At 38.0% G+C, this 24,161-nt stretch overlaps 1 protein-coding gene across 1 annotated transcript; it reads right to left on the bottom strand.

The window, feature by feature from the left end:
* Positions 1-3,005: 3,005 nt before the first annotated feature.
* Positions 3,006-21,094, bottom strand: CFAP161 (cilia and flagella associated protein 161). Its single transcript, XM_079123769.1, has 7 exons — positions 20,920-21,094; positions 20,102-20,191; positions 19,400-19,635; positions 18,109-18,193; positions 6,472-6,630; positions 4,031-4,104; positions 3,006-3,556 (listed from the first exon to the last, which is right to left on the bottom strand). The coding sequence occupies exons 1-7, from the start codon at positions 20,986-20,988 to the stop codon at positions 3,361-3,363; spliced, it is 909 nt and encodes a 302-aa protein (XP_078979895.1). The 5' UTR covers positions 20,989-21,094; the 3' UTR covers positions 3,006-3,360.
* Between the last annotated feature and the right edge of the window lie 3,067 nt (positions 21,095-24,161).

The following is a 24,161-nucleotide window of genomic DNA, read 5'->3' on the forward strand; positions in this document are numbered from 1 at the left end:
ATATTCTAATTTCTACAGGGAAGGGAGGAGGGGGAGGAGAGTGAAAGGAGGGGAGAAGAGGGAAGGGAAGGGAAGGGAAGGGAAGGGAAGGGAAGGGAAGGGAAGGGAGAAAGAAGATAAGCAGGAAGGAAAGAGGAAGGAAGGCAGGGAGGGAGGTAGGGAAGGGAAGGGAAGGGGAAGGGAAAGGAAAAGAAAGGAGGGAATGAACCTTTCATGCCATCCTCTGAAAATGTCAAGTAAATATTTAGAATGTCTAGGATGGTGACCCTCAAATCCAGATTTTCCCCCAGGGGACATTTAGCAATGTCTGGGGATATTTTCAGTTCTCATAACTACAGGAGTGCTACTAACTGCAGAGTCTAGGAATGTTGCCAAACATCATATAATGCACAGGACAGTCCACGAGAAAAAGAATTATTTGGAGAAAAGAAATATAAAACAATAAAATCAATGAACAAGAGTGGTGAGATCAGGAAACTTTGGTCTAGAAGGAGAGTTAGCATGCTTAGTTCTGCCAAAGTTCTGCTGTTTTTGAGCTCTGTGGCCTTGAGCAGGGTATTTCACTCCTCCAAGCTTGGTGCCTCCTCTGTACAAGTTATGGATTGATCGTTTGTTGACTCATTCGTTCCCTTAACAGTCACTTTCCAGGAAGAGGGGATAAGCAGTGACCAAGACCCTATATAAAACCCTAAGGAGCAGTGAGAACTAAATAAAGAACCAAGTGCCAAAAGCCCTTCATAGTACAATGACGCAGTCAATTCAATGTTTATAGCAGCTCAATTCACAATAGCTAAACTGTGGAACCAACCTAGGTGCCCTTCAACAGATGAGTGGATAAATATAATGTGATTATATATATATATATATATATATATATATATATAATGGAATATTATTCCAATTTAAAGAAGAATGAAATTATGGCATTTGCTGGTAAATGAATGGAAATGGAGAATATTATGCTAAGCGAAATTAGTCACACCCAAAAAAACAAAGGCCAAATGTTTTCTCTGATATGTGGATGTTAATTCACAATAAGGGGGGCACAATAAAGGGGACACTAGGGAAGAATAGAGTTACTTTATATTAGGAATAGGGGAGTGAAGGGAGGGGAAGAGGTATGGTGATAGGAAGGATAGTAGAGTGAAACAGACATTATTACCTCATGTACATGTATGACTGTATGACCAATGTGATCCTACGATAAGTACAATCAGAAAAATAGGAATTACACTCCATTTACATATGATTTATTAAAATGTACAAATGCATTCTACTGTCATATACAAAAATTAGAATAAATTTTTAAAAATTAATTTTACAAAAGCCCTTCATAATTGTGTAAGATGCTCAAGGGACCCAAGGCAGCAGACTGATGTACAGATGGCACAGCTGGTGCATGTAGTGCATGTATTCAGCAGTGCTTACTTTCTAGTTACTGACTATCTTTCCTCTATTGTGAGAGACACAGGTTTTCTTTTTCATGTTTGAAAAAGCCTCTCTGAATGCAATGTGTACATTAAAGTGATGCACTTGGCAATGACAGTCAGCTAGGTGGCAGTCATGCTATAGCTGTACTGGCTGCGGGTCTGCAAACTTGGTCAGTGAAACCAATTTCTAGTGGGTGGTACTGAACCTGGTGATTCAGTCAAGAAACCACCGATGCTGTCTGTTCTTGATGGGCTCAAGAATGACTTTATCATGGGAATGAGCAAGTATAGAACTGGTTTTGATGCTTGCAGATGGTTACAGAATGTCTTTCTCCAGATGGGCAGGTAGCCCAGATCTACCTACTTGTTGCTCTTTGGAGACACATAGGCAATTTAATGTTGCTCTCAGTTAAGCCAGTGGTTCTCAGCCCATTCTGCACATTAAATTTAATTAGTGGAGCCGGCTGAGATGCACATTCCTGTAACCCCAGAGATCTCAGAGATTGAGACAGGCAGATCACAAGTTCGAGATCAGCCTCAGCAATTTAGTGAGGCCCTAAGCAACTTAGCAAGACCTTGGGGATATAGCTCAGTGGTAAAGCATCCCTGGGTTCAATTCCCAATATGAAAACAAATTAAAATTAATTGGTGGATTTTTAAAAATACTGATACCTGGGCTCCACTCCAAGTAACTAAGGATCTCTGGAGATGAATGCAAGCATTTAAATTTTTTAAAAGCCCCACCTGATTGAAAGGCCCAAAAGGCAGCCTGGGAAGTGGGTGTTTTCAAATTCTCCAGGTGATCCTAATGTGCAGCCAAGCTGAGACCCACTGACAAAAGCCTTCTCTGATCAGCCCTAGGAACTGCTACTTCTTTCTCCACTTCCTGACACAGTAGTCTCCCCTTGACAGCACGTTGGAGCCATCTGAAGAACATTGACAAAGCCCAATGCCCAGGCTGCATCCAGATCATTAAATCGGAATTTCTGGCTGGGACCCCCTATGAGGAACTGCAAAAGTGTCCAAGGTAAATCTGACTCACAGCCAGAGGTAGAACCTCACCCTAAATCCCACATGCTTGATGGCAAAGCCAGCTCCCTGAAGGTGGTCAATCTGCACCGCCAACAGCGCATCTATTTAAAACACAGCTGGGGCCTACTTCGTGCCTCACAGCATATTTATTTGTCCTGCAGTTTACCTGTACCTACAAGGTTGGGCAACCTTTCATAATACCTTATACATCATAGGCACTGAATGAAGTTTGGATAATTGAAGAAACAAATGAAAGGATAAATATGTATTTTGTCAGGAACTTTCAAATCGCATGAATGCCCGCATTAATGTACTAGTTTTGAAAATAGAGATAAAGGTACTCTTTGGTTTGAAGATCATTATAAAATAATAGGTAACTAGTCAGGTAGAGGGCTTGACCTTCTAAGCTAGAGGTAGAAGCAAAAATATTAATGTTTTATAAGAGGGAGAATTTTAAATTTCAAGGTAAGACTATGACTCACAGCTACATACTGATGTACATCATACAGGGTCAAGGTGGGCACAGAAGTACAAAAAATTCAGTGGTGTTCTGATAGCTTTATTACATAGAAATTTTTAAAGACTAACACACAGCCCTTGTAGGAGATGCTACTAGGAAGGAACTAAGTCAGGGCTACGGGGTTCTTCAGAATTTGGTTATCAACAAAGGACCAGCATTTGTCATTTCCAAATACTACTCACTTTTCAGAGCTAGTTTTCTCATATCCTAGACCCCTACCACCACTAATTTATAATCGTAACATAATCTTTATTTTAATATAGTATTCAAAGAATTCTGTATCTAAATCAGTTTGAGACATGATGAAGATTTACAATTTATTTTAAAGCTAAACTGGATAAGCACAAGGCCCAAGATAACGTGTATTTGCCTGGTATGTCACTGTGTGTCAAGGCCCAGGGCCTGCTCCATGGCTTGGGTGTTCTCTGCCGGCGGTTTGGGCAGGTCCAGCATGGTAGCTGAATCTTTCCTGGGACTCCCAGTAACCAAAATCCAATGATTCTTTGGTTTTTCAACTCTGTGTGAATCCAGATGTGTGTGAGCTGCAACTTCAACTTCCTTTCCAAAATAAGTCCTAGAGCAAGAAAGGATTAATTCTGGTTGGAAATCAAGTAAGTATTATTATTATTATTATTATTATTGCAGTGCTGGGGATTGGAACCCAGGGCCTTGTGCTTGCAAGGCAAGCACTCTACCAACTGAGCTATCTCCCCAACCCTCAAGTAACTATTTTCAATAGGACTTCATTTCATCTCAAAACCACCTAACAAAGCAGACTACTACACTCTAAGACCTTGGGATCTCTAAGATGTGGCCTGTTTACAGGAAGATTTCACCGTTTGGGCAAGGGTGAAGTATGTTCATGTCCATTATAGCTAAAATCCTGTAGGGAAGAATTTATTTAAAAGGGGCTCCAACAAGATTTTCACACCATCAGAGTTCTGTGTCACAACATTTCATCATCAAAAGATTTGTGTGTGTGTGTGTGTCTGTGTTTATATTCACAAGCCCCGTATGTGGCATTTTGCTGTACTCTGCAATATAATACCTTAAGAAAAGATGGCGGTGGACTGCCAATCCCCGATTCGTGTGGCGGTGATAGATGACAATTTTTTCATTTGCCTTTAGATTAAAAAAAAAGTGTGCTATTAGCATCCTGAATTAAGGCCTCCATTTTTCTATATGCAAAAATCTAGAGTTATACCATATTCCAATTGAACATACATATAAAATTATTTATGCATATTTATTTGTACATATTTATCCATACATATTTATGGAATATCTTAGAAGTCAAGCATTTGATTAAATACATTACCGTGGATATTCATGTGACAGAATAATTATTCAAAATCATAATGGAGATCTTTGACAACATGAGATATGGCCAATGGTGTTATTAAGTATAAAAGAAAAATCATGATATTCTATCTTTTAAAAAATTACCTATACATATGTATAGGAAAATAAATAGTAAACAACATTGGTTATCTGTGGAAGGTGGAACTATTACTAGTAATTTGTATATCTTGGTGTGCTTGTCTGACTTCGTAAGTGAACATATATTGTCTTTATACTGGGAAAAAATAAATATTACCTTGAAAGCCTGACTAACATAAGCTAAATGTTGTGTCAGAGAGAAAAAGCAGCCCCTGGCATCCAGAAGCTGGCCCTCTTCTCAGCTGTGCTCAGTGTTCTCTTAGAAAACAGCCTGTATTTCATGGACTGTCCACATTAGACAAGGCCACTCTGACCATTCTGGGTCAAGACAAGATCAAAACCATTCTGTAGTAAGGTCTGAACACAGGCAAAACAAGAGCATTAATCAGATCCCGAAATCCCAAACGTCCTGCTGTCCTGCTACCACAAATGACCACTGTCTCTTTACCAATGTCAGTTTTAGTTTTGCCTTTGTCTGCCCTCCCTATAGATTAGAGTTGCTGATGGGCCAATCACAGGATCCCCTTTGCTTCCTGACAGCACCCAATCCAGAGGAAAGCCTTGCTTCATGGAACTCTCCCCAAAATACCCAACCAAAGCCCAAATTGTATTAAGTATCTTTCCCAACACCTGCTTATTGAGGTGCCCCACTCTTTCCCAATGTATGCATTCTCCCTCCTCCCAACAAGTAATAAACCTAATTTGCTCAATTGCAAGTGCTCCTAATGGCCTCTGGCCAGAGGGTGGTAGCCTGTGCAAGGTAGCCTGGAGAGATCAGGGGTTCCCATTTTGCAGATGTGTAACCATGACTGAGTGAGGTTGAGAGGACTGCCTTAGGACACAAGGTGAGTTAGCAGTGGTGCAAAGAACCCCTGTGCTGGGGCCACTGCACCTTCCAGAACATAACAACCCTAAGACAACAATGAGTACTTACCTGGCATTCTGTAAGTCAGGCACTTTTCATGTAAATTAATCTTTTTGTCTTCACAAAATCTCCTAAGGTGGATATTATTAATGTCCCTATGTACAGATAAGGAACTGAGGCACTGACAGCTTAAATGGTGGAAATGAAACACAATTTCTAGGAGAGCAAAACTTGGCAAAGAAATAACTGAAGACAAGAAATCTGTCAAGCCTGCTTCGTTGTGGATTCTGGGAGGAAGACACTTGTGAAGTTGGCTCCTCCCAGCAAAGCTCCAAAGAGACTGGCACTATGTGTGGAACAGATTGAGTAACCTACACCTGTAGCCACTTCCTGGACAGGGGGCAGCAGCCACGGAGGGCCAATCTATAAATTCTTTCTGCTAATCCCATATTCTTCCAGTGACTTCTAACAAGTTGATGAATAGCAAAGCCAAAAGTGAGGTCTGTGCCACCAACCCCTGCTTGCCAACAGGACCTTGCCTCAGGTTCCAGTCACACGGGGCCCAAGTCTAATAACATGTCCCCCAGTGACAACAAGAATGATACCCTTTGCAGGACCACTGTGTTGCCTATGTGGCTGCCCTGTTCTCTCCTTCACCTCCCTGAGACTTCCCAGTCTCTTTAGCAATGAGAACTTCAATGGGATTGAACCCAGGGATGCTCTACCACTAAGCTCCATCCCCAGTCCTTTTTATTTTATTTTTGTTGTTGTTGTTGTTGTTGTTGTTGTTTGTTTGAGACGGTGTCCCACTAGTTGCTGAGGTTGGCCTTGAACTTGTGATCCTCCAGCCTCAACCTCTTTAAGTTGCTGGGATGACAAGTGCACATCACCCTGCCTGGCTTGATCTTTACTGTTTTGTAAAAAAAAGTCCCTTAGAGATGCTAACCCGCAGTCAGGGTTGAGAAACACTAATGCAGGATGCTGCCACAGGACAAACGAGTGCCTTCCAAATTTGAATTAAAAATAAAGAAAAAGAGAAAGCAAGCTATTTGAGCTAGGGGAAATCTCTGTTTTACCGACAGGAACAAGTGGTAGCATTGGCGCGTTCATCCTGCAGCCTCTCAGTCTTGCAGCCTTGTAACCTGGAAATCTGTGCCGCCCCACGCCCCCGACCATGCACGCACCCGGATGGGGAAGCCTTCGAACTCCAGGCGCAGCTGTGGGTCAAGGAAGGAAGCCTGCCAACAGTTCAGGTGGGAGACCTCATCTGTCAGGTATACCTCCTGGAGCCAAGACTTCTTAGATGACTTCAGAAGGGTCCTGTGGTCACTGGATAAATACAACTGGAAATGACAACAGGCAGATGAAACAAAAATCATAGCTACTGGAAAAGCAAGCAACAGACTGGGTGGCAAGAATGTTCAAAAGCAATTTTAATGTTGTTCTTTGTTTGAAATTTGTTGTTCATTTGGAATTTGTTTTCTTGTTTTGTTTTTTTTTTTGTATTTATGTTTTGTACTGGCAATGGAACCTGGAACATTCCACCACTGAGGTATATCCCCAGCCCTTTCTATTTTTTTTTTTTTTTTTCCTATTTGAGACAGGGTCTTAGAAAATTAGCCAGGCTAGCCAGGCTTGCAATCCTTTCTCCTCAAACTCCAGAAGAGCTGGGATTATAGGTGTGTACCACTATGCTGGGTTTCAAAAGCAGTTTTCAAAAACCCTGTTCTTTCCGATTATATGAGAAAGCATGATTTTCCTCTTCTTTATAAATGCCATCTCCAAATGCAGAGACCAACACACACATGCACTCATCTCAAACTATTTCTCCTTTCTTTGAATACCAAAATCAGACTGTACAGTAGGGCACTATAGGGGAAGGTAGAAATGCATCTTCAGTGAATTCTCTACCTAGTAAGAGAAGAGACACAATATAGATAAGGGATGCATCTTGCTATGGTTTGGATACTGAAGGACCCCTTAAGGCCCATGTGCTAAAGGCATTTTCCCCAGGTTGGTTCTTGGGAGATGGTGGAGCCTTTGAAAGGTGGGAACTTGAGGGAGGCCCTTAGCTCTTTGGGGATGTTCTGCAAAGGGGATTGTGGGACCCCCTTTCTCATCTTTGCTCCCTGGCCCATGGTAGAAGCAGTTTTTGCACTGCCATGAGCTCCCTCCATGATATGCTGCCTCACTACAGACCCTAAGCAATGATGGAGCCAACTGATCACGGACTGGAACCACCAAAACTATGAGCCAAAATGGAACTTTTCTCTTTCTATGTCGATCATCTCCAGTATTTTGTTATAGCGATGTGAAGCTAACACAACTAACAGTAAGGGAAGAGCTATCTAGCTGAGCTGCATACAGTGTGCTATGTGAGGGCAGTGGGGAAGCACAGTGCTCCCCTGGGGGCTGAAGAAAAGCTTTGAGGAGAAGCAGAGTGCTGGGGAGCCAGAGACACAAACAGGAAAGGTGGGGGCACCTCATTGGGGTACCTCAAATGCCACAGTGAGCACCTGGAACCTCTTTCAGAGGGCAGTGGGGAGTCATGGTGGCTTTTCAGTGAGGTGACCAGACATAATGAGGTTTTAAAGAATTCATCAGATAGCACCCCAGCTACAATGGTCTGAAGTCAGGATGGACGGAAGTGGGCAAACACTGTAGGCCTGATGGAGGTCTGCGGTGGGAATGAGAGGACGGGCCAGAGGGAAAGCAGCGGAACATGACAATTAGCAGGACATAGGTGGGAAAGGGACATGGACCCAAAGCACACCACAACTTGAGCCCTAGAAAACAGAACAGTGGTGCCATTGAGAGCAGTACAAAACCAGAACTTGAAATGGGGAAGAATACCTGTCTCAAACCACAAACTGTTGTGTTCATGTAAAGAAAACAATAACAAAATCAGGCTCTAACCCACAAGGCCACTATTGCCAGATTTTTTTTTTCTTTTTTTTTTTATGAATGCCCGAAAGTACTTGCTAATTCAAAGACAGGAAACAGAAATTGGAGTCTAAGAACTGGGGAAGAAAGAAATTGTCACTTTTTGAGGATGAAATTGTTGTCTACCTAGAAAACACAAGAATCAACTAAAAAACTATTTGAAAGAATGAGTAATTTCATCAAAGGTGAATATAAAAATTGATGGTTTTCTTATATTTTATAAGAAAAATTATTCTTCATGTTATCAAATGTTCTTTTCTTATCTTATCAAAAGGACCTCCTTAGAATGGTATCCAAAAATACAAGATGTCAAGGAATATGTTAATAAGATCAGTGTCAAACCCATGTGAAGAAAGTCATGAAATCTTACTGAGAGAAAGAAAATTTTACTAAGGGAATAATGGAGAGACATCTCAGAAGAGCTACTGAACATGTAAATGTTCTTATGTTACAATGCCTATCAAAACATGAGGTAAATTTTTCCTGCAAGGGCAGAGAACCTTGATGAAAATAATTTTTACATTCAATTGAAAAAAAATTTCTAAAGTAATTTGGACAAGGAAGTGTAATCAGAGATAGTTACAAGTTGTCAAAATATATTATAAAGCTATAGTAATTAAGATAATCTTGTCCTAGAATAAAAATAGACAACTAGAGTCCAATGGGTCAAAATAGAAAGCTCAGAGACAATGTGTACTACACATAATAATTTAGTATTTGCTAAGGGAAACATCATGTGTTGGTAGAGAAAGGAATAGTTAAGAGATAATAGATATGACAGTATGAATGGTCACTTGGGGAAATTTAGATACTCCCATAAAACCTTTTATCAAAATAAATCCCAGAGGATCAAAAAATAAATTTAAACGAGACTCAAACTACAAACATCTAGAAGTTAATTTTTTTTTTCATGCTAGGAATTGAACCTAGGGCCTTGCACATGCTGACAAGTGTTGTACCACTGAGCTACATCCACAGTTCCAAATTTTTAATATAGGTTCTCTAAAACAGACTAAACCTTAAAAGCAATGGAAAAAATTCAAAGGAAAACATTGATAGATTTTACTCAAGAGCATAATATTAGAACTACAACTTAAAAGCCAGTCAGCACATGGGAGAAAATATTACCAAGAAATATGAACAATTTTAATAATCTATGAAGGAACAGATATATGAACACAAATTAATATATAGTCAAAGAACACATAATTCCAAGAAGAGAGAAAATAAATAAGGGAGAAACTTAAAACATAGGGATATTAAAACACTGTAATATTTACATATCATTTTTCCTTTCATTTTTTTTTTTGGTGGATCAAAGTAGTAAAGATTATAAGTATGATATTTGTTATGACTTGGATATGGGGTGTCCCCCAAAAGCTCCCATGATACTGCAGGAAAGTTCTGAAAGGGAATTATTAGACTGTGAGAACTGTAACCTAATTGGTCCATCTTGGTTTGAATGGACTGACCAGGTGTTAACTGTAAGCAGGTGGGATGTGGCTGGAGGAGGTGGGTCACTGGGGGAATGTTCTGGAAGGGTGCATCTTCCCTATGACCCTTCACCACAACCCCTTCCTCTGTCTGCTTCCTGGCTACCATGAGGTGAGCAGTGTTCCTCCACCATCATGTTCTGCCTCACTTGGATCCAAAGCAATGGAGCCAGCCCTAAATGGTCTAAATCTCTGAAAGCAGGAACCAAAATAAACCTTTCCTCCTCCAAATTGGTCTTGTCAAGTATTTTGGTCACAACAACACAAAGCTAACACAATATTTAATATGATTTATAACTTTCTTATTTACTGTTTTTGAGAGTACAAATTGGTAGAACCCATAACAAAAAGAATTTGTTGTAAGTATGAATAATTTCAAAATTATTCATATTTGTTGTCTCAGTAATTCTATGCCCCTCCCTCCAAAAAAATCTATATTAAAGAGAGAATCCTTATTTGGGATTGGGAGGAAGAAGTTTTAAGAATTTATACACAGATACACACTGAAACTTTACACGTAATAGAAAAATATGAACACCAAACCCAACCACCCAGAAGTAGAATAAAAACTAGATACTATGATACTTCCACACAATTATATATCTTGCACTCATTAAATATGACTATCATGAAGAGCTTTGAGAAATGTCCTTTAAAAAAATAATATAGCTATGTATTCATTATGGTTACATCTAAGTTTTATAAAAGAATATATAACCAGGCACAGTGAGGCATGCCTACAATCCCAACAACTTGGGAGACTGAGGCAGGAGGATGGAAAGTTTAAGGACTGCCTGGGGAACTTAGTGAGATGATGTCTCAAAAAATAAAAAGGGCTGTGGGGGAGCTCCTGGAAGAACACCCCTGAGTTCAATCCCCAGTACTGTGGGGAGGGGGGGAGTAAATAAATAAAATAAGTAAATAAATGATACTTAGAAAGTTACAAATAAAATAAGCCAGCTGCCCACCTGCCCCCTCACCACAGACAGACACTGGCTGCCAAGCCCACCTAGCCCCCCAACTGCAGAGGGACACTGCACCTGCCCCCTGTGCTGACTCAGTACACCCTCGCTGGGGCTCCCCAGCTTCTCTGGAGGCTGGTGCAGGCATTTTGAATTATTCCTGAGGGTGTGGCCATCATCATTAGAAGGGCAGCTCCTTTCCTGAGACACCTACAGGAGACTGGAGGCCCTTTGATAGGTACCTCTATTTACTCACTTACATCCTACACCCTTCCCCATCCTTTTGTTCACAACTAGAAATATAGTAAATAGTAATCAAACTCATCCTGATTATTACAATAATATTAAAGTCTTTATAGGAGCTGTCTGGTTCAGGGCTGCATTTTCTCTGTATTGGGTGCTGCTATTATTGATGTCCCCTTTAAAAGAGAGGTAGTGGAAAACTGCAGGGTCACAATAAGCCTGCAGGGGGGAAACGTCAGTACCTCTGATCTTCACTGCTAGAGGGGAATATACAGAAACAATATGAAAAAAACAGGGGAAGAAGGTGTCCCTAACAAACCAAGATGCTATTTTGATAGAATTCAACGACAGCATGGCAGTAGAAATGACAGAAAAATAATTTAGAATCTGCATAATTAAAATGATCCATGAAGTAAAAGACAAGATAAGAGAGCAAATGGAGGCAATGCATGATCATTCCAGTAAACAGTTAAAAGAGCAAATTCAGGAAGCAAAAGAACACTTCAATAAAAAGATAGAGATTCTGAAAAAAAAAAAATACTTGAAATGAAAGAAACAATAAACCAAATTAAAAACTCAATAGAAAGCATCACCAACAGAATAGATCTCGTGGAAGACAGAATCTCAGACAATGAAGATATTTCAAAATATTTAATCTTGAAAATAAAAGTTGAACAAACTGAGAAGATGTTAAGAAGTCATGAACGGAACCTCCATGAATTATGGAATATCATGAAAAGACCAAATTTAAGAATTACTGGGATTGAGCAAGGAAGGCACAGAGATACAAACCAAAGGAATGAACAACCTGTTCAATGAAATTAATATCAGAAAATTTCCAAAACATGAAAAATCAAATACAAGAGGCTTATAGAACACCAGGTGCACCAAATTTCAACAGATCCACACCAAGACATATTATAATGAAAATAAACAAGATAAAGATAGGATTTTAAAGGCTGCAAGAGAAAAATGTCAGATTACACATAAAGGGAAACCAATACAGATATCAGCATGTTTCTCAGCCCAGACTCTAAAAGCAAGACGGGCCTGGAACAATATATTTCAAGTTCTGAAAGAACACAGATGCCAACCAAGAATCCTATACCCAGCAAAACTAACCTTCAGATTTGACAATGAAATAAAATCTTTCCACAATAAACAAAAGTTAAAATTACAAATTACAAATAGAAAACCTGTACTACAGAACATTCTCAGCAAAATATTTCATGAGGGGGAAGTGAAAAACAATAGAAGTCAGCAAAGGGAGGAACTACCCTAAAGGAAAAACCAATCAAAGGAGAAACCAAGTCAAGTTAAAAACCAAACATAAGCCAAAATTACCAGGAATACAAATCATATCACAATAATAGCCCTGAAGGTTAATGGCCTAAATTCAATAATCAAAAGACATAGACTGGCAGATTGGATTAGAAAGAAAGACCCAACAATGTGCTGCCTTCAAGAGATTCATCTCATAGAAAAAAGACATCCAGACTAAAGGTGAAAGGATGAGGAAAAACATATCATGCACATGCACCCAGTAAAAAAGCAGGGGTCTCCATCCTCCTATCAGATAAAGTGGACTTCAAACCTAAGTTAGTCAGAAGGGATGAAGAAGGACATTTCATTCTGCTTAAGGGAAGCATAAAACAGCAAGACATAATGATTTTAAATATTTATGCCTCAAACAATGGAGCATCCATGTACATCAAATAAACCCTTCTCAATTTTAAGAATCAAATAGACCAAAATACAATAATAGTGGGGGAATTTAACACACTGCTCTCACCATTGGATAGATCCTTCAGACAAAACCTGAACAAAGAAACTATAGAACTAAATAATATAATCAATGAAATAGACTTAATGGACATTTACAGAGTATTTCATCCATTATGGAGTGAACATACTTTCTTCTCAGCAACTCATGGATCCTTCTCTAAAATAGACCATATGCTATGCCACAAAGAAGCCATTAGTAAACACAAAAAAATAGAGATACTACCTTGTATTCTATCAGACCAGAATGGAATGCAATTAGAAATCAACAATAAAATAACAAACAAAAACTACACATACACCTGAAGACTAAAGAATATGCTATTGAAGGATGCAATGATAACAGAAGACATCAGGGAAGAAATTTTAAAAATAAGGAGGTAAATGAGAACAACGACACCACATATCAAAATCTCTGGGACACTCTGAAAGCAGTACTAAGAAGAAAGTTCATTGCATTGAGCTCATATATTAAAAAAATAAAAAGTCAACAATTAAATGATCTAACATTACATCTCAAAGCCCTGGAAAAAGAACAGATCAACACCAAAAATAGAAGAGGATAGAAAATAATTAATATCAGAGCTGAAATCAATGAAATTAAAATGGGAGAAACAATTCAAAAAATTGACAAAACAAAAAGTTGGTTCTTTGAAAAAGTAAACAAGGTTGATAAACCCCTAGCCACACTAATGAAGAGAAGGAGAGAGAAAACTCAAATTACTGGAATTCGTGATGAAAAAGGACAGATCACAACAGACACCACTGAAATACATAACATAATTAGAAGCTACTTTGAAAATCTATACGCCAACAAAATAGAAAATATCAAAGACATTGAAAAACTTTTAGAGACATATGATCCTCCCAAACTGAATCAGGGAGACATACACGATTTAAACAGATCAATTTCAAGCACCAAAATAGAAGCCATCAAAACCAAGAAAAGCCCAGGCCAAATGGATTCTCAGTCAAATTCTACAAGATCTTTAAAGTAGAAATAGAAAAGGAGGGAACCCTTCCAAATTCATTCTATGAGGTTAGTATCACTCTGATACCAAAACCAGACAAAGACTCATCAAGGAAATAAAACTTTAGACCAATATCCCTGATGAACATAAATGCAAAAATCCTTAACAAAATACTGGCAAATTGCATACAAAAATACATTAAAAAGATAGTGCACCATGATCAAGTGGGGTTTATCCCAGGGATGCAAGGTTGGTTCAACATCTGGAAATCAATAAATGTAATTCATCACATCAGTAGACTTAAAGTTAAGAATCATATGATTATTTCAATAGATGCTGAGAAAGTGTTTGATAAAATACAGCACCCCTTCATGCTTAAAACGCTAGAAAAAAAATAGGAATAGTAGGAACATACCTCAATATTGTAAAGGCTATCTACGCTAAGCCCATGGCCAACATCATTCTTAATGGAGAAAAACTGAAAGCATTCCCTCTAAAAACTGGAACAAGACAGGGAGGCCCTCTTTCACCACTTCTATTCAACATCATCCTTGAAACAATTGCCAGAGAAATTAGACAGACCAAAGAAATTAAAGGGATACAAATAGGAAAAGAAGAACTTAAGCTGTCACTATTTGCTGATGAAATGATCCTATATTTAGAAGAGCCAAAAAACTCCACTAGAAAACTTCTAGAACTAATAAATGAATTCAGCAAAGTAGCAGGATATAAAATCAATATGCATAAATCTAATGCATTTCTATTCATAAGTGATGAATCCTCTGAAAGAGAAATTAGGAAAACCACTCCATTCACAGTAGCCTCAAAAAAAAATAAAATAAAATACTTGGGAATTAATCTAACAAAAGAGGTGAAAGACCTCTACAGTGAAAACTACAGAACACTAAAGAAAGAAATTGAAGAAAACCTTCAAAGATGGAAAGATCTCCCATATTCTTGAATATGCAGAATTAACATTGTCAAAATGACCATTCTACCAAAGGTGCTATATAGATTCAATGCAATTCCAATTAAATCCCAATGACATTCCTCATAGAAATAGAGAAAGCAATCATGAACTTCATCTGGAAGAACAAGAGACCTCTAATAGCCAAAACTATCCTGAGTAGAAAAAGTGAAACAGGAGATATCACAATACCAGATATTAAACTATACTACAGAGCAATAGTAACAAAAACAGGATGGTATTGGCACCAAAATAAACAGGCAGACCAATGGTACAGAATAGAGGACACAGAGACAAAACCACATAAATACAGTCACCTCATACTAGACAAAGGAGCCAAAAACATCCAATGGAGAAAAGACAGCCTGTTCAACAAATGGTGGTGGCAAAACTGGAAACCCAGATGCAGTAAAATAAATTAAACCTCTATATCTCTCACCCTGCACAAAACTCAACTCAAAATGGATGAAAGACTTAAGAATTAGACCAGAGACCCTGCACCTAACAGAAGACAAAGTAGGCCCAAAGTTTCATCATGTTGGCTTAGGGTCAGACATCTTCAACAAGACTCCCAAAGCACAAGAAATCAAAGCAAGAATAAATAAATGGAATGGACTCAAAACTAAAAAGTTTGTGTTTTTTTCTCAGCAAAGGATACAATCAAGAATGTGAAGAGAGAGCCTACAGAGTGGGAGAAAATCTTTTCCACATGCACTTCAGATAGAGCACTTATCTCCAAAATTTATAAAGAACTTACAAAACTTAACACCAAAAATACAAAGATCAATAAATGGGCCAAGGTACTGGACAGACACTTTACAGAAGAAGACATACAGGCAATTAATAAATATATGAAAAAGTGTTCAGCATCTCTAGTAATTAGAAAAAATGTAAATTAAAACAACTCTAAGATTTCATCTTTCTCCAATTAGAATGGCTATTATCAAGAACACAAACAAAAATGAGCACAATAAAGAACACAACAAGATGTTGGCGTGGATGTGGGGCAAAAGGCACACTTTTACGTTGCTGGTGGAGTTGCAAATTGGTGCAGCCACTCTAGAAAGCAGTGTGGAGATTCCTTAGAAAACTTGGAATGGACCCACCTTTTGATCCAGTTATCCCACTCCTTGGCCTATACCCAAAGGACTTAAAATCGGCATACTACAGTGATGCAGCCACATCAATGTTTATAGCAGCTCAGTTCATAATAGCTAGATTGTGGAACCAACCTAGATGCCCTTCAACAGATGAATGGATAAAGAAACTATGGTATATATACACAATGGAATATTATTCAGCCATAAAGAATAATAATATTACGGCATTTGTAGAGAAATGGATGGAATTGGAGAATACTATGTGAAATGAAATAAGCCAATCCAAAAAAACCAAAGGCCTAAGATCAATGCTCATAAATCTAATGCATTTTCATACATAAGTGATGAATCTTTGGAAAGAGAAATTAGGAAAACTACCACATTCACAATAGCCTCGAAAAAAATAAAATACTTGGGAATCAATCTAACGTAAGAGGTGAAAGACCTCTAAAATGAGAACTACAGAACACTAAAGAAAGAAATTAAAGAGAAACTTAGAAGATGGAAAGATCCTCCATGTTCTTGAATAGGCAGAATTAATATTGTCAAAATGGCCATTCTACCAAAGGCGGAATGTTTTCCCTGATAAGTGGACAATGATATATGATGGGGGTAGGGGGTGTGATAAGTGAGAAAAGAATGGAGGAAATTTGGATTATGTAGAGGGAAATGAGAGGGAGGGGGTATGAAAAATGGTGGAATAAGACAGACATCATTACCCTGTGTACATGTATGATTACACAAATGGTACGAATCTACATCACGTACAACCATGGAAACAAAATGATGTACCCCATTTGTGTACAATGAATCAAAATGTAGTCTGTAAAAATATTTTAAAAATAAATAAATAAAACAAAATAAAATAAGCCAAATATTAGGAATCCTAATCTTTGTATAGACAATGGTGATTTCACCCTCTGTTTTAACAATTTTGTGTTTAATATCTACATTTAAAATCAGACTGCATGGAACTAGGGGAATAGCTCAGTGGTAAAGTGCTTGACTAGCATTACTAATGCCCTAGGTTTGATCCCCAGTGCCACAAAAAGTTAAAATAAAAATAAAAGCGGCTGCACCTTGCTATCTATGATGCATCATAGCTTGGCAGCATTGTTTTTTCTTAATAATACCTAATAATAATAATAACAGTGCTATATCATACAATAAAAGAATCTTCAATGTTAATGAGAAATTTTATGTAGTCCCAGCTCTGCCACTTACTAGCTGGGTGACTTGAGGCAAAACCATTTAACCTCTCTGTGTCTCAGCTTCCCTTAGCAAAATAAGTAAATGAGTCCCTACCTTATAGATTCACTTGAAGAACTGAATTAGTTAATACATGTGAAGCATTTACAACTCTGCTTTTTATGCAGTAAGATAGGTATAATACTCCCATTTTATAAATGAGACAAACTCAAAATGGTTAACTGACTTATGGGACAGACATCATTATCCTATATACATGTATGATTACACAAATGGTATGAATCTACAAAGTGTACAATCATAGAAATGAAAAGTTGTACCCCATTTGTGTATAATGAATCAAAATGCAGTCTGTAAAAATAAAAAACAAATTAAAAAAAGTAAAATAAAAAATAAAAAAACAAATTGCTATCTCACAGGCCTGTTTATGGAACTCAAACCAAAATTTATCTGATTCTATTACACTTCTTAATCCCCAGGGTAAAGTTCAAAAGTTCCCTGACTTATGCAAATTGAAGTATTTAAATATTGTCCTTCTCCCTTGTTAAACAAAAGTTTGGTTACCAAAAGTTTGAATGAAAAAGTTGTCCAACAGAACCAGGCATGATGGCATCATGCCTACAGTCCCACCTACTTAAAAGCAGGAGGATCACAGGAGTCCAGAAGTTTAAGGTCAGCCTGGGCTACATAATGAGGCCCTGCCTCTTAAAAAACAAGTGGACAAAAGAGTTTTCAGATAATATACCTTGCTAGCACTGGTGACATTTGACAGGTGTCAGATAATTATCAATTAATCCAATCATTTAATTTGCAGGAAGAAGTTGTATGAACTTTGCTTTTTGCTGATTGTATTGCTAGAGGATTTTCCTCCCTTACTCTAGCTTTTAGAGGTTTTTGTTTTGTTTTGTTTTGGGTTTTTTTTTTTTTTGTTTTTTGTTTTTTGGTTTTTTTGTTGTTGTTGTTTGTTTGTTTAATTCACAAAATTAGAAGAATTGGCCCAAAACTGCCTGTGAAAACTGGAGACTGAAACCATAACATACTCAGAGATGGAATCTGCATCTGCAGAGTTCTCTACCTCAGGAGGTAGTTATTGGAGGATATTTTTTAAAAATGTAAATGATCCAAAGAAAATATGCCAAGTAAAGACTCACCATTTTGTTTTCAAATCCTCCTGTTATTCCAAGGTAAAAGTCCTGTCCATATCTAAGGACTTGACCAGTGGCATCTTTGCCTGCACTGTCAGTGGAGAAAAAGTACAATATAAACTATGCAGATTAGAATCATTCTACAGCTCTACTTTTTGTGTATGCAATTTTGTTTATAATCTATTTTCTTGATAATCCATATTCACATCCCATAACTGAATTAGGGTGGGGGATAAAATCCAGCTGGCATGTTCTTTCCTGCCTGCACCATAGACAGCATGCAAAGCATCACCACTTTGTGAGTCTTTGGCTGGAATGGACCATGCACATCATGCTAATGTACACTAAGAAATTCTGGTCAGGTGCATTGACATCTTTAGAGAGAACCAAGCTAGCATATTCATAGATATTTAATACAATCTTTCCTATTAACCCTCCAGGAAATATATTTTATGATCAAATTTTAGTGGCTTTAACATAAATTATCTGTACTCAAGAGAAATCTAAGAACTTAAAACATTCTTGTCATATAAACACTGCTATCATAAATTAGTTAACAAAGGTAATAGTTTTAAATTGTAATTATGTCTGTTTGTTCTCTAAGATTTTCAAAATGTCCTCCCGTACATTTTAATGGACATTTAAATTTTTAAAAAGCAAATCCCATCTACCACCACCTTGTATTAAACTATACTTTTGTTGTAAAAATAACATAGCAATACTAAGAATGAAGAAAATCACTCAGATGAGTTTAAAGTCTCTATGTTATTAGAAAATGAAAAAAATCTAAGGGAGATCAGTAGAGGAAAGAGATTAGAAGGCAGAAGGAAGGGAATGGGGTGAATGGGGGGTGGGTAGAGGGGAGTAATATTAGCCTAATCATATTGCTATATTGTATCTATGTACAAATATGTAACAACAAACCCCATCATTATGTACAACTCTAATGTACCAACAAAAAATGTGGAAAGAGAAAAAGATAAGAAATAAAAGGTCCTATCAAAAGAAAAATGGAAAAATCCATTTTGCTTCCAGGCAGAATTCAAATTTAATTCTCTGGATCAAATAATTACAAAGCAAACATTTTGAAATGAGCACAAGTTACCAATAATCCTGCTAAGGAAAAAGGATTGTAAAGGTCAGTAATTCTCAAGGTAAGCCAGCATGATGAAACCATGGAAAACATTCGCCTATCTTTTGCCTCCTGCCAGCATGGCTGCAATCCCAGAGCATCCTTAAGCTACAAGTGAAAACTGATAACTATGGTGAAACTGAGCTGGAAATCAATCTTCTCTACCTTAAAATGGTAAAAGTGTTTCTGCCGACTGGGATCCTGGTTAGAGTTGCGCTCAGGCCACAGGGCACTTCTAATTCATCATGCAGGTGGGCTGTAATTTCATCTGGAGTCATGCACAGGCTCAGGTCCCCACACTGAAACAAACCAGTTTCTTCCCTCTCAGGATAGTTAGGATTTACAAGCATCACTTTGTCTCCATAATGAATATATCCATCTTCAGATATGGAAAGCTGCATCTACAATTATAATAAGAATTTGTCAAAAAACCCAGACAATTCCTGAACAGCCAGGGCCATAACCACTCCAGGTGTACCCTCTTTTCTCCTCAGACCAGCACCCACATGAATTCCCTCAAATCCTTAGTTTTCTTCCTTTCCCTTCTACTTTTCCAGTGCTAAACTTCCAGTAATCCCAAATAATGTCAAAGAAAGCTGGTGAAAATCAAATGGGTCAACTCCATTATTAACTTTCATTGAAAATTTCCTAAGCAGTAAGAGGTATTTTACTTGTTAATCTATTAATTTCTTTATTTGGAAATTGCAAGTAAACATGAAGAGCAGACTTCCTTTATGTTTCTAAAATGTTAAGGAATTTTAAACACTGTGACTTTCAGATGGAAAAAAATGGAATTTTTTCATGCTTAACATATAATCACACTAATTCAACAAAAATTTTGAAAACAGTGTTGGAATTTTAAATTACCGGTCTCAAAAGATTCTTTTTCAATCTTCTGTTTCTCTGAATGAGAAGTTTCCCCTTCTCTCTCTTGTCTAAAAAGTCTTTCATGTATTCCTGGTTAAGGAGAAAAAGAATGAATTTCGAAGTATGTACAATAGCCCTAAATAGAACAGTGGTAGCTTTTACGTCAGAAGAATCTCAAGATGAAAAGGCAAACTGCGAGAACAGAAAAGGAAATGTGAGAATAATAGAATGGTGGAAATATTTTTTAGCATTACTATAATACTTTATGTCAGTATAGAATGTTTATAAAAAGGAGAAAGACACAAAGCCTGTGACAATCAAGAGCAGAAACTGGAGGTCATCTCTCCCCCTCAGAGGTCCCCCCTGATTGTATAATGGACGCTGGAAAGCCCAACCCTCCCCCAGAGGTTTGTTAAGAGGGCTGTTTGAGAAAGCGAGGCAATGAACACCGTCCCTTGGAAGGCGTGGGCCACCAGGATAGGGAGTGGAGAGGGGCAGTAATTCTATTTAGAGGTTCCTGCTTGCCTGCCAGCAGCCTCGGACTATAGCAAACAAGGGCCCGGGAGAATTTAGTGAGACTCTGACCTACGCGGGATGTACAGGGTGAGAGCAAGGCACCCGAGTTTAAAAGAAGGGTCAGGGTGCTTAGAGTAGAAACCCCATGAGCCCTGGGATTTGCAGGACACTCCCAAGGTGGGTGTAGGGGTATTCGGTGTGTGCTGGGTGAGAGGAGGCTGGTGTGCTCCAAGCTTGAGAGGAAGCCGGACTTTGGCCAGGGTCTAGGAGTTCCAGTCCGCACCTGGCCAAGCCCTCCATACCTCCTCCAGGTAGATGTCCTCGTTCCAGTTGCCCACACGGACTCGTGGACAGTACAGATTCTGCGCCATCGTCCCTGCTGTCCAGAAAACAGACCCCGGACGGACGCCGCTGCGTTAGCGTCCCCGTCGCCATGACGACCCGGCCGCGGGCGATTGGTCAAGGTTTGTATACTGCTGGCCAATGAGTGACTGCACACAAGTGCGCGGGCCCGAACTGGAGCGTCGGGGTAAATGGGTCCCCAGGCCAGTCCCGAGCTGTCATCCGCCACCCCGCCTTCTTCCACGATTCTGATTAATTAATTGCAAAGAGGCGAGAGGAAAACAAGTCAACGAACAAACCTGATTGTCTAAATGTTCCCTAGAGAAAAATTTTAAACTTTCTCTTTTTTTTCAGGATCAAAACGAAAAATGCTATAAAAGTAGAGCGCCCTGGCTTGTTGAACCACAAGAAAGGAGCTTTGAAAGGGAAGTATAAGTTGCTTGCAGGCCATTTTTCTAACCATTATTAGCAGCAGTTTTGCTTTAATCATAAAACAATGTCAATACACATTTGAAAATCAAACTAACATAGGAGTGGGATTATTCAAAATTTCATATCCTTTTAAGTAAGAAATATACTATGTTAGCATATTCTTATTTATACATTTCTTATGTAATTTCATACTTTCATGGACTTTTTAACATTCCTTCCTCTCCTAATATCCAAGTAAAATGACAAGCCTGTGATTTGCAAGCATTCTTGATATAACTGGAATATACTATAGCCAAAATTTTTTAAACCAGGTATTTTGAGTAGGAGAAATAAACAGTTACTGTGTAACTACCTGGGGCTGGATATTAATTGAATACATTCAGTAATTCTGTATTTAGTGACTCCTAAGACAGGATAAAAATGGAAGACACCAAAACCTTTCCTCCTTTCTGCAAGTCCAGTCTAAAAGAGAAGATAGTTCATGAAAACAAATGACTTCAGAAACACTGTAATAAGTGCAATTAAGGAAGTGATGATTAAGGGCCATGGAAGTTTAAGGAAGAAAGGGTCAGAGCTGCTTGCAGGGATTGTGGAATGCAAATTGGATGACCTTTGGGTGATGCAGGGAGGGGCTGGTGCTTTGGAGCTTGACTTGGAGGAATTTGAGCTGGCAGGCAGCAACACTGGATAACAAATAGGAACATTTTCACTTATGAATCTTTAAGTTCTGTCATTACATAACCTCATCTTAGACTACATCAAAAGAATGAACAGGACAAAGCAACTAGGTCAGATAACAGATTGTGAACAGCATCTGACAAATGAAGAAACTGAAATTCAGAGAAGTTAGCAGTTTTTCTAAGTTTAAACCACCAAAAAAAAAAAAAAATCCCCGTGCCACATAATGTTTTGGTCAACAATGGTCCTCATATATGACTCTTGTTCCATACATTATAATGGAGCTGAAAAATTGCTACAGACTAAAGTAACATACTCAATGCATTCTTCACATGTTTGTGGTGATGCTGGTATAAACAAATCTAGTGAGCTGCCAGAACAAAAAAGTACAACACATATTGTATATACAGTATAACACATACAGTTATAATATTTGATGACAACAAATGATTGTTACTTGTATATTTACTATACTATTTTCAGTATTTTAGAATATAGTCCTCCTTATTAAAAAGGTATGCTGTAAAAGAGTATGCCAGTCACTCTGGCAGCAGCTTCCTGTGTCTTGTGTATTTACATTTCTCAATTGCATTGTTTTCTCTAGTGCTTGATTTGATCTTGTGTTTTGTTCATCATGGCCCTTAAGCATACAAAATGTGCTGCTAATGTTGCCAGTAAGAGCCCATGTCAAGCGATTGACCTGGAAACAAATTAAAAGTGATTAAAGGCTACGGCAATGGAAAATTAGTGGTGGTTATTCCTCACCAGTCAGGCATGTGCTATTCCAGCATAGCTACAACCTTTAAGAGCAAGAACAAAGTAAGGGAAGATCTGAAAGGATCTGCTTCATTTGAAGGCAAAGAGACTAACAAAAGTTTTTGAAAAGGGCTTATATATCAGACTTGGAGAAACTTGTGAGCACCCAAATTTAAGACCTGACACTCATGGTATTTGTACAATGATGAAAACCACCTAATGACATATTTCTCAAAATGTGTCTCACAGACATATGACTGTGTCTCAAAGCCAGGATTCAACCCAGATTTTCTGACTCCATGTTTTTTCCTTTTAAATGTTTCCATGTTTCCCCATAAAATTGGGAATAAGAATAGATACTTCTAGTACCATATTGTTTAATAAATTCCTAATGAATTCCATCATTAGATCAGTCCTTACGCCAATGCAGCTTGGATCCCACCTACTTCCTTTGTAATCAGTATCTGCATATTGCAATATTATCGACAGGTATATTGCACTTCTGTATGTTATAGACCCCACAATACAATTATGCATGCATTGTTTTATGCAATTGCTTTTTAACTCATTCAGAAGAACTGTGTGATTATACTCTTTCATAATTATATACATAATTACATTTACTGATGCTCTTCATTTTTTTCACATGAATAAAACAAAATAACTGCCTGATGTCACTTGTTTTCAACATTAAGATCTTCCTTGGGTATTTCCTATAAATCAAGTGTGCTAGCAAAACATTCTGTTTTTGCTTACCTATTTATTTTACTTTACTTTTTAAAAGTTAATTTTTCCTGATAAGTAATTCTTGGTTTATGTATTATTAATTTTTTGATACTTTAAATATGCCATTCTACTGCCTTTGGCTTTCTTCATTGCTGGTGACAATTAAGCTGTTGATCTTGATGGGGTTCCCCTGTTTGTGTTCTTGGGGCTTTCAGTTTATTTTCTCTGTCTTTGTCTTTCAACAGTTTACTAGGGTGCATCTTTGCTTCTCTCCTTCTTGGGATTTCATGAGCTTCCTAGATATGTCAATTAATGCTCTTTTCTGATGAAAGAGTTTCCAAACATTGCCCTATGTAAATTTATGATTACACAAATGGTATGCCTTGACTCCATGTACAAATAGAGAAACAACATGTATCCCATTTGTTTAAATAATAAAAAAAGGAAACTCTTAAGAACTCCCCTTCCCCTAATTGTTAGAAATAATAAAAAAAATTCAGTAAAGTTGAGAACATGAAAATAAAAAAAAGAGTTTTCAGCCATTACTTTTTTGAATATTTTTTCTGCTCCTTTTCTCTCTCCTGTCTTTGTGAGGCTTTCATTATGTGTA

Source organism: Sciurus vulgaris (assembly GCF_902686455.1).
Source record: "Sciurus vulgaris genome assembly, chromosome: 2".
Lineage (NCBI taxonomy): Eukaryota > Metazoa > Chordata > Mammalia > Rodentia > Sciuridae > Sciurus > Sciurus vulgaris.